Raw genomic sequence first — 15513 nt, 5'->3', positions numbered from 1 at the left:
TGTTTTCTAAACAACACATAGAATAAATGCTGCCTCACAATTTTGCTGTCATGCAAGTAAAGCAGTTAAAATGTATGAAAATTTTCATAGGAAGTTAATTGTTCATCAGGGCATTGATTAGGTATACTTGGAATAACAACTGGGTAGATCTTTGTCAGTTACAGAAGATTAGTACTGGGATGTAATGGCTTCAACTTTAAATTGATACATTAAATCATTAATCTTCTAGGTGTAAGTGAGCCTGACATAATTAAGTTATCTTAATCCCTAGAGATTTTAGCTTTCACTGAATGTCTGAGCACTGAACTAGTTGATATGAAGCAATCACAACTGCTTATAATGTCAACTTTATTCAAAGAGTTTGGGTTTGGTTTTTTTTCCCCTCTCTGACACCTCTTTTCTATGGGACACTTGCACTTGCAGCTGCATCTGCTCATGTTTATTTTTATACAGCTGTTAGAGACATATAGGAGAGTATTAAAATGTGTAACTAAAATATTTCTTTGACCAACAGGAACATGAACAGTGGTTATGCAAGGCTGCTTCAGTCCATTCAGAGGATTATCTCCCAGGAAGGCTTTGATGGCTCTGATCCCCAGGTACTGACTGAAAACCCTCACACTCCTCTTCAATCCTCTAACTACTGTTTTCTTCCTTTTCAAAGGTGGCGCAAGGTCTTGGACAAATTATTAAGGAAAAATTTGTTTCTAAGCACTGCTGAAGTTAACAAGCAAAATAAAATAGCATTGTTCATGTTTTAAAGGTTTTATTTTGGTTTTTTTTTAGTTTTTACCTGTTACAGATATGCAGGACCATGTGAGAAAGAAATGTAAGAGCATTAGTAAAATGCCTTTTCTGTGCAGTTTGCCAATAAATGGATAGCCAAATATAATGTAAATAAGCAAAACACATTTTCACCTACAGTATTTGTTTTTCAAATTACTGCTTTAGCATAACCTGTTCAAGGTTCTTGAGGTTAAACATTTACCCTTAAACTTTCAGATTTTTTTATTGTTGTTTTAACTGCTGTGAATTTTTAAATTAATTCAGTAGTGGTATCTTTATGTGGTGAGCATTGAAAGAAAAGAAAAGAAATAAGAATGCTATTTCAATTTACAGATCAAAACAGCTTCTTATCAGCTTCCAAAAAACCTCTGTACTCTTCATAAAACATAATGTGGGTAATCAAAAGCATTTTATTGTCACAATATAGGCTGAAAGACCTTTTCTAATTTGAGCAGTGCCCTATCAGTTTTTTGTCATATTCAGTAACATGGCAGTCCTTTGGAGCTGATGGACATAATGTAATAAATTGTATAGATCAATATTCTAGCTGTACAACAGAAATGTTACTGCAGCAGAAGTCACTTAGCATAGGCACTGGAGAGCCTGAAATGACTTAAAACAAGACTGTGTACCAGTCCAGTATCTTAGGAGTCAGTTTTGCAGGGGAGATGATGCTGGAAAGGATGTTTTCCTGTCTGCCAGTGTGGTTTAGGAACATTCCCTGCGCCGAGCCCTTGTGCGGAGATGTCGGTGGCTGTGCTCAGCGCTGTCTCCGCCGAGATGTCTGGGAGGGTTTTGCCTTCCCTTCGGTGGCAGTGCCAGTCTGGAGAAGGCCATTGGTCCCTGGCAGGCCCCTCTCCCCACGGTAACCATGGCAACAGGGATGTGTGTCATCCTCCCGAGCAGCACGGGGATGCTCCTCCTGCCTCAGAGCCCTGGGTGACACAAACACCCTGCCAGCCTCCAGCCAGCCAACAGCCTCCTGCCCGAGACATCAGCCTCTCACTGCTGATGTCTCTTTATAGATACACCCATATTAAAGGAAATGAAGGTTTTTCAGAGGCACCATTTGGGTGGTTTTTTGCTTACAAGTAGGGAAAAATTAAACAGCACCGATCGTTATTTTCTCTGCTTTTTGTCAATCGTTTCAAAATGTCTTACTAGTGTCAATGAAACAAAACTAGAACTTTAGCTGAGATGACTGTAACAGTATATGTTTGCCAAGTAATACATGTAAGTTTCCAAGGTGGAGTTTTAAAAGTTAGAAAAGTCATTTTTCAGCCCAGTTTATTGATCTGGAAAGCCGTTAGCACTGTGTAGTTCATTCTGTTTCGAGAGATGTAAGGCATATGATTTCATGGAGTGGTTTCTATCACTTTCTTTTAATATTCTGCTCTTCCCCTTGCATCATCTTTCTTTGTCCCCCTAAATTTTGTATATTTAGAAGCCTTGTATAATACACACTTCTTAAAAATATGTCCAGACTTGAATGTGGCAGTGGCCCAGAACACACCTTGGATCTTTTATTTGCCAAATCTCTGAGCAATTCTCTGCTATTTTGTATCCTCTTCTATTTGCTGAGCCCTCAGAAGTGCTGTTTATGTGGGTAGGTGTGAAGATTGTAGAGTAAGGAGCAGCCTGCATTCTGGACTTGTGTATAGTTGCCATTTATAACCCTAAAAGCTTCATCCCCAAATAATCCTTTACCTGACTGGTAAAACTTTCAGATATTTTTGGCTACTTTCACATCACTATGCCAATGATACTTAGATTTACTCCTTGATTTGAAGCGGGCTGTGAAGAAAACTGAGCAGAATGTGACTCACCTCAGCTGAGAGATGGTTTGACACAATTAGGAAGATTAGTGAAAACTACCATTAGAGGTTTAGCAGGCCTTTCATAAAATGGTCAGGCACCTCTAGGACCTAGTACAGTTATTTAAGATTAATTTTATAGAGCCATCTGCGGGTGACCATCGTAGGTTAATTTCTTTTTACTGTCCTGCTTGGTTTTGTAGACGTTAGAACTGTAATTCCTGTTTTATGAGGGTATAGAAAAGTTTCATCAAAGTTGACCAAAGCAATAACTTATTTGTTCTCACTGGCTGGAATACCTTTGCCAAGGTCTAATTGGAAAATCAGAATTTGAATTACCTGTAAGCCCCAAATACAAGCATCGGGTTTACATCCTTTCTAAAACCTCCCAGTAACTCTTTGCTGCTGATCACTAAGTGGGAATCCTTCATAAATCCTTCATTTCTTTTGTATACTTCAGAGGCTTTCAGGGTAATTGCTGGGTTGTTTGGTTTGGTGGTGGTGGTTTCTTGTTGGCTTGGAGTTGGGTTTCCTGAATTCTTCAGAATCGGAATTTCTGCTGCCAAATCAAACACTGTTACAAAAATTACATGAAATAAGCATCTGTCATCCTCTCTCCAATAAGAGAACAGTTTTTTCCTCTGTATGTTGTTCTTATGGATGTTCCTCATAAAAAATATTTTTCTCATTTAAAAAGCTTCTGTAAGTTTTATGTATGTTTGTGTTGAAATTCTGAAATACCACAACGCTTTCTCTGCCCGGTTAATATCCATGATATCTGGATAAGACAGTTTTCTTAAATGCCTAGATTTTTTCCTGTTGCTTAAGTGCACATCAAGAATTGCCTGAATCTGCTCAAATCAGAAGTAATTAAAGGATATTTTATAGACTAAAATTTCTCTTTTTGCTGTTCTTTTTAAAACTGAACATATGATCCGAGGGGATAACATACAGAGGAGTCAGACTGTGTTGTATTATCCTGTACTGTTTTCTTGATCTTCATACAGCAGGGTAAAAAGTTCACTTTTCAGTAACTAAAGCCTGCAGAGCCCAAGCCTAAAGAATCTGCCAGAGTTGAAACATAGATTGCTTCCCCAGAGACTGGAAGTGAGTTGGCAGATCAGCTCCCTGTGTAAGACACACAAGTGAATAAACGCAGAGCCACGTGGGGCTGACTGTGTCTCACAACTCAGGCTCTGTGTACCCCTTATGGGTAAGGAAGCATTTGGAAGAGCAGCCTCTTGTCTTGTCAAAACCTTTCCTCTGGATTTCCAGAGCAGCCATGCAATGTTTTGAGTTTGATAGTTGCTGTTTATTCCAGCTGCTGGGAATTAATATCTACAGTTTATCAAAACTTTCTGTAGGGAAAAGTGCAAGCTTTTACTTATCAAAACTAGTATTTATGTATACATGTATATATGTGTGTGTGTGTGTATAAATAAAGCTAGTCTTTTAAGTATGAGCCCTGAACTCTAGAAAGGTTTCTTTGATCGCTTTGTGCACAAAGTCTTTCAACAAGGGAGTTTTTTGTCTCTCTCTCAGGTAGTGATAGCAAATATATCTAAAATCCTTTCCAGAGATCACCAGGAGAGGTTACATCAAATAAGCAGAATGAGAGTTGTTGTCATGAGAGATAAAGTTTTACCTTGCATAAATAAATTGCAACTTTGACTTCACAATCTGTCCCTTCAGAAAAGGAGTTTTATTTTAGCTACTGCCTCTAAAGCAGACCAGGAACTCTCATGTCTCTTAAGAGACGATCTGCTGCTGTTCCCCCCAGACTCTGTGTGGCTCCAGCTCCCTTTATTAGTGGGAAGGTGTGGAAAGGAACGTAAATGATTCTTGGAGACTTCTAAGACAGTGACAGGCCCATGTGTTGGTGAGCTAAGGCACTGACCTTGTTCACTCAGAAGGAGCAGAAAAAGTGGAAGTGAAGCAAACAGTCAGGTTATGAAAGTGATGCAGTGGAAAGGTGAAAATAGAGGGAGAAGTTGTGTCTGATTACTCCCTGGCACTCCCAGCACACTGTCCTAGAACTGGGAGAAAATGCTCTTCTACATGTTTTTAAAGACAGTGATGGAGGAGAGAAAGGACATCAAAGGTCCAGTGTTACTGGATTTTATGTTAGAATATACTTTTATTTAGCTGGTTAAAAAAACACAAATCAGTAGTTCTCAGTATTTCCATGTGTCCATTACATTTATACTTGCTTATCCATAATATCTAAGGCGTGAAAAAAATCCCATTCCATTTGTAATTTTGTATAAGATCAACTGAGATTACTATGATTACAGCAAATGCACAATCATTATGGATGTGCATTCTAGAAATTGTATTCCTCCTAGCATTTAAAAAGTAACCATTTTTTTTCTTTTTTTCTCCCCAACAGAAAAAACAAAGGAATGTTTTGCGGATAGGAATTCAGAGCCTGGGTTCTGTATTGTGGGGTGATGATGTTTGTTGCAGTGATACTCCTGAAGATCCTCATAGCCTGACAAAATTTCTGTATGTCCTCCGTGGCCTGCTCAGGAAGTCCTTGTCAGCCTGCATCATCACAGTGCCTGCTCACCTTATGCAGGTAGGAATGTTGCTTTTGCTGGATTTCAGAGTTTAGCAAAAGTTTAAAGCTTATGAAACAAAACAAGAAAACAAATGCAATTCTGGACATTTTTTTAAAGTCTTTTTGTTCCAAGTGTGAACTTAAAACATGGCTATATCTTAGGCTTTGTACTTTTGTGGGAGAGTCATGCTGCAAAATCTAGAAAGACCTAGAGAATATAATTATTTTAGAAACAGTTGTGCCAAATATGTGTCTTATTCCTTTTTTGAAAAACTGTCAAAATTTCAGAAACTGTAAAAAAGCAAATATAATACCTGTAGTAATCTCTTTTTCGATTATTTTTACAACATCTCTATGCACTTCACCAGTGCTTTCCAAATGCTTTTTGGAGTATCAACACAAGGATTTTAGTTCCACTATCTTTATCTAAAATGCTCATTCCGATATCTGATCTTTTTTTTTAAAGCTAAGACTTGAAATGTACAGGTTTGCACTGTGAGTCTAATATCCCTTTGTACTGGAACTAGGAGCAAACCAGTGATGTGGCATCAGTCATCTCCCCAGCTGCAAAATCAGAAGGAATTAATCAGAAACATTTTTCCTGACAGTGTACAGAGACTTAAATATGTCTTCTGAAAAGAAACTTTCTTAACCAAAGAAAAAGATATAGTCTTTTGTTCTGTGAGTGGTACTGTGACTTGCAAAAGCAAAATTATTATTCACAATGGACAGAGAACATATCATTTTAGACATTTGATTTATTTATAGTAAAAAAGTACTGGATAAAACCTTGTTTTATGCAAAATGTTTTCATAGTAGGTGAGTTTATCAATAGATTAAATCCTGGCTTAGGTAGATTCATGACTCACATATATTGCATTTTGTTAAATGTCTTTGAATACCTGCTAATGTTATTTAGATACCAATGCAATTACTCCTTCAAAAATAAAGAAGGGCAATTTTCTAGTTTTACCATTGTAGTCAAAAGTCTGTGAATATTTCTTTTGCAGTACATACCTCCATCTCCTTAGTTATTATTTTTAAATATTAGGTGGCAGTCTGCCTTCAAAAAGAGGGACAGTGAAATTTAGTGCAAGAAATAGAATTTGTGAATGTAAAACTATCCTCCTACTTCTTACACCCTGGAATTGCCTGTCCATAATTGGGACATACAACCCTTTCCTTTGTAGTCTTCTTTATGTATCATGTCAATAAAAAGTATATTTGTATTTAGGGAAGTATAGATGTGTCTGTGAGAAAAAAACTGAAGTTTGTTTCAAACTTACTTGAGAAGTTGATTATTGATCTGTGTTTATAAATCCCAGGGAGTTAGGATTGAAATTATACCTCATTTTTGAAATAACTGAGATTTTCATTTTAATAGTAAGTGCTAGAATATTCTGAATTTTTTAAGAAAGGAATATTATCTACAGAATCTTTGCTTAGCTGTCTGAAACAAACAAAGGTATTAATTTATTTTTTTTTTAATTGTGAGACTTGGTGTACCCTCCTTTAAGCCCCGCACTGTGGAGAGAGCTGTCATTAGGAGCAGCAAAGCTGCTGAGGGTCCCTCCTAGCCCACATTACTGCGTTCCCAGAGCCCTGCTGTGCAGTTGTTGCCCTCTCCAAGCCTGTTCAAGAGCCCCTGGGAGCATGTGTCCAGCCTCCCTGGCACTGCTTAATTGGTGATGCTGTTGAGATGAGAGCGCAGGCGAACATGTGCTCGCGCCGCAGACGGACCTGCCTTATAATAACAGCAGCTGCTCGCATTCTCACTGCACAGCTCCTCTCCATTCTGTTGCTCAGGGCTCTTGCTGCAGTCAAAAAGTGAAGGAAATATCTCTCCTTTCCAGCAGAGTGAGAGAGAGGGATTGTTTCTGGGTTTGGGTTTGTTTGGTTTTTTTTTCTCCAAGTGTATATGTGTTTAATTTGATCAGTCAGTTCTGGCGTAGGCTTTATCTGTTAAATCTTCCAGTCAGTGCACTGAAGGCTTAGAGAATAGAGAATTCTCACTGTTTTTCTGAAGATGTAGTAAATTCCCCATTTTTTTTTCCTTGAGCTACTGTTTCTGTACCTCCCAGTTGGTAGTTTGGCCCCTAACTAAATAAGCTGAGTGGTCTCCCATGTAAATTCTTCATGTGTAATTTCCAAGAAGGACGTGTAAGTTCAGAGTCACATTTAATCAAAGTTTTTTCTGGTTGACATACACAAAAAACTAGTTTTGTCTTTACCTGCTTCGTCATGAAAAAGTGGATTTTTGGTAGTGACATAACTTATCTTTTCTCTGTCAGTCTCCAGTACTAGTTACACCAGTGAAGAAGAAATAAAACAATTGGCAGTAGTGATTTTTGACAGGGACAATGTCTTTTAACCCAGACTAGTTCTGGATTTTATATGTAGTATATGAATAATGCATATATATATATATATATATATATATATATGCATGTATATATATTTTTTTCGATTTTTTTCTTTTATGTATTTTGCCAAATACTTTGCATGTTGTGCTGGGACAGGGAGTTCACAAATTAAATCTGCCTGGTTTCTTTCTTTTTCAAGAAGTTTAATTTTGCCTTTACTTTTCATATATTATCCTTTTTTTTTTTTTTTTTTTTTTTTTTGGCTAGTGAGACGTGAAAATGATCCTCCCTATTTCATATTTTCTGTATTCTGGTTTGTAATTCTTCTCGTGCTGCCTCCTTAATCTGTTTCTAAACAGTCACTTTACCTTATTACAGTCACATAATGCAGTAATGCTATTATTGTTTGTTCACTTTCCCTACATTCTCATGTCTGGTTTGACTCTTCAGTGATTACAGAGCATTAAACAGTGATTTTGTTCATGATGTTTTTCCCTCTGTGGTACACGTGCACCAATGTGGCTCTTTCATTATTCCAGCCATTCATTGTCTTAAATTTAATAACTTGGAATTGCATTTATCCCAACATAATGCTCATTAATCCAGCCCAGTGAGACATTTCATGATGTTCTGTAATGCTATATTTTGGTAAAAGACACAAGATTGCAAAGAAAAGTCTGTTTGTGTGTGGAATTTTTCCAGAATAATTGGAAGAAATCGTAGTCCCACTAAAGCACACAGATTTGGGGGGTTTTATTGATGAAACTTCCAGGGCAAACAGTGCATGAAGAAAAGAGAAAATTCTCTTTTCTCAACCACGAAAATGGGAATACATTTTTCTGGAAGAGGATTTCAAGAAAATGACACAAAAAACTTATCCAATTATGAATTTTATTCTGGTGATGTGTGACAAGTTTTACTTGATTGATATTTTCTACCAATTGAACATACTCTTATCTTACACTGTCTGTCAGGTAATAAATATTGAGCTACTTACAAGTGTGATTAAAATAGTTGATGGAAGGTTATTTTTCAAGTCTTCCTACTGCTTCTTGAAAATGCATTGTGCCTGAGAAATCATATGGTACATTTGAAAAGGGAAAATTACTTCCATTTTTAAAATCTAGCATTGATCAAGGAGGGCAAGTTGAAGAGGCATTTCATTTGTTGTTACAATTTCCAAGTTTAAGGAATATTATAAAAGTAAGTAAGGGTTCTTTTTCTGCATTTTGCTGATCAGTGCATTTAAATACCTAAATTTAGAAAAAGAGTTACTGTGCAATTGTGTGACTGAAAGGACTTTAACGCCAGTGGTCTATAGGAGAAAAGTCCTAAATTAGAATTTAAAATATTTTCCCATTGTATTTTGTTCTTTAATTATGAGAAATCATTGGTAAATGCAAGAACACCTTTCCCTCAAAATGTTTTTAATAATGTTTTTAATTCTATTCCTGTTCTTCCCAATTTTGTATCACTTAAGTAGTAGTAGATTTTTTTTTAGTAGATTATTATATTCAATGGGGAAAGCATGGCACTTGTTAAAGCCATCCTTTATTTGGAACTCAAAGCTGGTATTACTGGTAAGGACTAACAACCATATTAGTCAGCAGGTACCAAGGGAAATTAATTGACTAATGAAAAGTCAGTATGAATAAGTCTTCTTACAGAACCTGTCCTCAGAGTCTGAAGTTCTGTTTAGCAAGGTATTGTCATTATTTCATCCAGTATGTTAAAAAATTAATTTCCTGCAATATTAATGTTGTGATGTTTTGAATTCACCAAAGTGCATGAGTTACTGTACCTTTCAGTGTAGAAAAATTCAGAAACAAACCTTTTCACATCCAAAGCCTTTTGTGTTCACACTCAGTGATTTAGCAGCTAAACTCAAAGTCAGGCTGTGGAGTGCTTTAGAATCCATTGCTAATATAGGATTATAAGGTGTGAACTCCTATAGCTGGTGAATTTCTTCCAGTTTGGAATCTTTATTCCTACGACAAGAACTAGGAGCTATTGCCTGCCTTAGGGCTCTAACTTCTGAGAGTTCACTGGTGTAAAGTGCTGAGTAACCTCCAAAAGTATTTGATGGGGTAGCTGCACAAAGATTTGTATTGAGATCCCAACGTTATGTGGTTTCTGTATCATGATTAAGTAAGCTTTCAAATTTCTCTGCAAGATAGAAACCATGAAGATGAAATGGTGGCAGTATTTTTCTGTACTGGGTTTTTCTTACTTGCTTTTCAGTGTTGCATGTTGCTTTTGGTTGTATGTGAAAACAGCTGTACAAATAAATATCAAGAGTTGTAAGTTTATGATAGGTATTTTGGGTTATCCACATAGTTTTAGGATATGAGTATTTTGGGTTTTAGACATTCATAAAAGCATCTTTAAAATTCTGACTGAGTAGGAAGCTCAGGGAAGTATCCTATTCAAAATTTAATTTGGGAAACAGCATTTTTTTTCCATTTCTCTTATTGCTGATGTATTTGCTAATCAAGCTGTAGAAGGAATAAAAGTATTTTGTGGTTTCATAGATTCAGATTTTGGTTGCCAACAGGCTGTGTTCTAGCACTACCACTTCTGACTTGGTAACAACTACCTATGTGAAAAACAAATACAATATACATCTGAAGCATGTTTTTGTCCACACATATTAGTTATCTGTTAACCAAATTAAGTATGTTATGATAAACACTCACACCATATGTTAAAGTAGAATGCCCAAAACAGCCTTGTCATTTTAATGAATTTTACTTTTTAGAAGGACACTATATACACACATCCTCACCATCTCTCTTTAATTAAAAAAAAAAAAAATCTCTTTCCCAAAAATGCATATGTTAAACTGGAGAAGTGTATGAGTACATACAATGTGTGTATTTTACGTTTTATGTATTTAAACTGAAAATATGCCTATGAAAATCAGGTAAAATTTAGAACCAAATCTTTGAACAACAGCTTTAGACCTAAACAGTTAAATATCCCATCACAGTATGGAGATAGTCATCTGTTCAAGCATATGGAATCTTTTGGCTACTGGACTAAGTAGTTAATATAATGCCCAGTGTCCAGACATGGACACAACTGTTATGGAAGCAGAAGGGAAGAGGCTCATGTATTGAGCCCATTTGGATTAGAAGAGTGACTTTAAATAAGACAGGGCAAAGTAGTTATTGTTTTAAGCAAGTAATTCTTTTAGAAAATGGAAGGCAACATTTTTTTTTTCCATAGCAGGGTGTTTTGGTTTTTTGGTGTTTTTTTTTTTTTTTTTTCCCTGCTTAAGTAGAAGTTCAAGTTCTTGAGAAAAAAAAAAAAAAAAAAAAAAAAAAAAAAAAAAAAAAAAAAAAAAAAAAAAAAGCCCTGTGACTGTAGCATTAAATATGGGGTTTATCTGTTCTATTTTAGAAGCAGAACAAAGAACAATAATTTTGTGTAAAACTATTTTACATTTAAATCCGTGCACATGTATTTTCCCTCTTAAGTTATTTTGACAGAACTGAATATTGAACTTCTCTGCAATGTGCTCTTAGACACATTTTGATGGGAACTTTTGGTGTTGTTTAAAAAACCTGAAATTTCAGAATCCAATTCTACCTCTTTTTGTTTAGACATTCTCTATTAATTAGAATATAATCATAATAAAAAGGAATACTGCATCTTTAATGATGTTTTTGTGCCTGTGTAGTTAAGCTTTAATGCTAAGGAAAAAAAAAAAAAAAAGATAAAAAAAAAAAGATTAAATTAGCCTTGTAACCTCTTTCTCTTCCAGACTGATGATGGAAAATAAAAGCTCTTAGCCACAGAATGTAACACTTAGAATTAATATTTAATTAGACCAGCAAATTGTACACCGTGGCTGAAAGCTTCCAAAGAGTTGTTAGTGCCACAATTGACCTACAAGTTTAATAATAACTCACTTCTAGGAGCAAGTGCCAGTTCAGCATAGTGGAGCCACTGTAAGAAAGTCCTGTGAGATTAAAATCAGCAAACCAAATGGCAGGCGAGGATTCCTGGGATGGAGCCTTCTGGAAAGCTGGGAGCTGGAGTAGCTTTTCAGCCAGGATTCAGATGAGAACAGTGGGCAAAAAAAGCTGATCCCTCCTGTTCTGGGAGCTTCTGGTTGTAGGCCAAAATCTTAGAACAGATTTTTTCTAAATGTTCTTCCTGCAGCTATTAATTTATATCACAAATCAAGTAATGAATGACTTATCATCATCTTTTTAATTAAGTTTTAATACAAACATTGTCACTGAATTCATTGGCCATGAATTTTCCTCATGGAAGGAGGATACATTTTTGGTATGATGTGTCAGTTAGTATGTTTGTATTGCAGAATGTTTAATTTTATAGTATCTTACTGCTACATCTTACTGTTAGAGTAAGATATGGCAAGCATTTTGTCGTAATATTATGAAATGTGTAAATTAAATATGAAATGATACATTGTACAATACAATATTTTGAAGGTTAAATGGCTTAATCTTGCTTTTCATTGTACGAAGAATTGAAATATAAAGCCAGTAGCTCTCCATTAGACGTCCATCTGAGCCTTAATTCTGTGGCAAATTATTCTAGTGAAATAGGGCACCATAAGTTCAAAAATGTGCAAACACACAGCAACAGACTGAGGAAGGAGCATTTTGCATTATTTATTGGCTAGATCCTAAATAATTAAAGAAATGCCTACTCATTAGTTAAAAATTAAAGCAGGGGAGGACCTTGCCAGCAGAGGGAGCAGTCATGTCTTTCCTTAGGTTCCCATTCTTTCCAGCCTACCCATCATTTCCACCCTACCTCTTCTTATTGCCCAGCCAGTTTCCCATCTGGACCCAGCTTTGCCAGCCTGCTCCTGATGACAGCCTATCATTTTATACTGGATAAGGGATTAGTTTTTTAAATGATTTTATATTTCAGAATCTTGCCCCTTGGTTATCAACATCAGTTAGGTGTTCCTTTTGATACTTGTGTGCTCTCAATTGAAATAATAGTGCAGCTTCTTTTTGCTTGCCTGGGAATAAAATGAGATTCACTGTTTGAAGAATTAAAGTTGCAGTGAGTGTTAGCCTTTCTAAATTGGTAAGCAAACTGCAATGACATTTTTTTCAGGAAAAATGGCAACAAAAGGAACTCCTGAATCTTTTTCTTATAATGAATGATTCCCAGTTGTGTCATAGCATTTTAGTTATGCCAGTTGGTTTCAAATGTGTAATTTTGGCAGTTTTGTTGTGGCTCTTTTGTAATATGCACCACTCTTCAGTCTGCTTTTGCATCTCTGTTTTATGCTACACTATGACCAACTTGTAACATGGCATATTTTCTGAGTTCAGTTTTCTAGAGGAACCTGCTCAGATGATCAGTTCATTTTTGTAATGATTAAAGACAATTAATAACCTATAGATTTCTACCTGTATGCTTTTTTAACAGTGAGACAGTCTCATTAGTGAGAACCAGATAATGTTCAGGGGAGGTGCTGGGCTCATCTTAGCCCAGATCTTACTGATTTCTTCCCAGACACTCACTCTTCCCTGGAGAAGAGCTCAATCAGGTTTATTTCATCTCAGTGCAGCAGGACTGGTGCAAGAGCCCCATGCCCCAGAACCATTCACAGTCACCTGCAGCCTGTGCTTTCAGACCCTGGATGCTCAGGAAAGAGAAGAGAAAAGCACTGGACAGGATTCAGCTCAAGAAGTGTCACCCTTTAACACACTGTATATCTGTCACCTCTTTCAGCCAGATAATAACAGGATTTTCAGCACCCAGCTTTCTGGGCTTCCACTCCCACACCATCTTCATGACACCAAGTATTTTGCTGATATCTCAAAACTATGGATGCAGCCTCCTAAACCAAGCCTCAAATAGAGGGGGGCAGACAGAGCTACAATGAAAGGCCGAGTTGGGATCCCAGCTCACTGTTGACTGGCTTTTGGCTTTGGACAGCTCACATGGCACCTTTGTGCTTGTTACTGACTTGTAAATGAGGAATGCAGCACTTGCCTGTCTTTTGTGAAGCACTTGGAGATCAACAGATGGAACCTTTGATTTAAACTACTGGACTTGGTTCATTTTTTTTTTTTAGGCTGCAGCAGCAACTGTTATTGACTTGCTTGATTTATCTCTGTTTAGTGATTTCTCATTTCGCTGTTGGCCTTCAAGGGCAAAGTAGACATACTTCTTATTTTGTAAGGTGCCAAGGTTTGCTGGCCTTAGAATCTTTCATAGCTCAAGTAATACACAAGCTCATCTTCAGTGAAAATCCAAAGATTTTTTTTTTTTGTATGTGTGATATTTAATTTTTTATTTCCTGACTGGTTATTCTTCCTGAAAATTTATCAAAATTAATTGTATACAGTGCCATCCACCTTCATCTGACTTTTTATGATAATCTGCAAAAACACTGCAGAGTTCCCACAGCAGAGACAACTATCAAGACAAATGGTATTAAAAGCAACCTTAAGAGAGCAACCAAAATCTGGAATTAATAAGTTGTGTAGCATATTGACCAACAGATGCTTTGTTACTCTCTTCCCGTTTTTATGAGTGTGTTGCATCTAATTGCCTGTTCTTGTCATCATTACATGTCCTTTCTTCGCTTCTGCAACTTGTATAAAATTTTTCCAAGGTATTATTTACTGCTTCAAATTAGCCAATGTAATTAGCTAATGTTATTGTGCCGATAAACAAGTCAAACAAAATCAGTGCTTCTCTGGTTTCAGCCATACAGAAGGATATGTTACCTAAGTTCTACTACAGTCAGCAAGGTTCTTCAAAGGTAAAAGAAGATGCCTAATCAGCCAGAATCCCCAAGTGTGGCTTTCTCATCGCTGAAGGCGTTGTCGTTTGTAGCAAATCCTCCAAGTTTCTGTCTTGAGTATCTATCTTCCAGCAAAGACACTGCGCTTGTGTTCAGTTTTCTTGTGAGATTGGTACAGATTTTTGCACACCAAAAGTTTTGAATGGTCGTCTTATATTGCAGTGGCCTGAGCGTGCTTTCATTTTAGAGCCAAAATGCAACATTCAGTTAGTAGCTTTGCTGTGTGCAAATTCTATAAACAGTGCTAATCAATCTGCAATTAAGAGACATATAGAATTTTATAGTTTACAGTCTTTATTAATTATCGAATAGCACTTCTTGGCAGGGCAGTTGTTAATCATTTGTTTGAGGATTTGTGAGTAATCAAGAAATGCACAAACTGGATCTCCCTATAAAACTAGTGCAAGGGGCTATTACCTAACTTCTTTTGCCAAAAGAAGATGTATGGATAATTCTGCAGTTTTTTGAGCAATAATTATTGACAAATGGTCATACATATTTAAGCCACGTTTCTTAATAATTTATATTTCCAATGTAAAATCCTTTGGAGATTAAATAGTAATGACAATATTTGCGTATTGTGAAGTCATTGCCACATCATTGTCTGATAATCTCTCAAAAAATGTCAAGGATTATTTCATTTATTGAATATCCAACCACTGTTTCATTTTAGTCCGGTGTGGACTAAAATTACTCCATTATGGTGCTAATCTTACTTCAACTTTATGGCAGAATGTAGCGGAATTTTTTAAAAAAACACAACCAGTTTTTGAGCTTTTCTTGAAAATTCACACACCAAAATTGGCTTTAAGTTCATAATATTCATATTATTTTGCATGAACTTTCTTGGTGATTATTATTGAGACCTTCTTTCAAATGAAGTGTCAGGATTTCTGGAGTCACCTGTTGGTAACAACAGAGATTGTTGCCTCCAATTACGATTTTACCTGGACTTGGGAAGAGTGTCTGAATTCCTCTTTGAATACTTCGCTGTCACACAAAATACTTAAATTGGGTTTTGTCTCAATACAAACGATATTTTTAAGTAGTGTTTTAGGTGATGAAATTGAAGTAGAATTCAATGTATTCACTCTTAGTTAAATGTTTTAAAATAAAAGCAGTGATGAGGTTATATTGCCAGAATGTAAAGATACAGAAGTAGCCCTCTACCAAAATATAGGC

At 36.3% G+C, this 15513-nt stretch overlaps 1 protein-coding gene across 1 annotated transcript in view; it reads left to right on the top strand.

Annotated features, from left to right (window-relative positions):
* ELP4 (elongator acetyltransferase complex subunit 4) overlaps positions 1 to 15513 on the top strand; it is a 136011-nt gene that overhangs the window by 38342 nt on the left and 82156 nt on the right. Inside the window, exons 6-7 of the mRNA XM_066320506.1 lie at positions 515 to 599; positions 4990 to 5178. Of these exons, the coding sequence (XP_066176603.1) occupies positions 515 to 599; positions 4990 to 5178 (274 nt within the window). The remainder of the gene's footprint in view (positions 1 to 514; positions 600 to 4989; positions 5179 to 15513) is intronic.

This window comes from Sylvia atricapilla, chromosome 6 (genome assembly GCF_009819655.1).
Source record: "Sylvia atricapilla isolate bSylAtr1 chromosome 6, bSylAtr1.pri, whole genome shotgun sequence".
NCBI classification, from domain to species: Eukaryota; Metazoa; Chordata; class Aves; order Passeriformes; family Sylviidae; genus Sylvia; species Sylvia atricapilla.
Note: the sequence above shows the minus strand (reverse complement) of the source record. Positions and strands in the feature narration are given on the sequence as shown.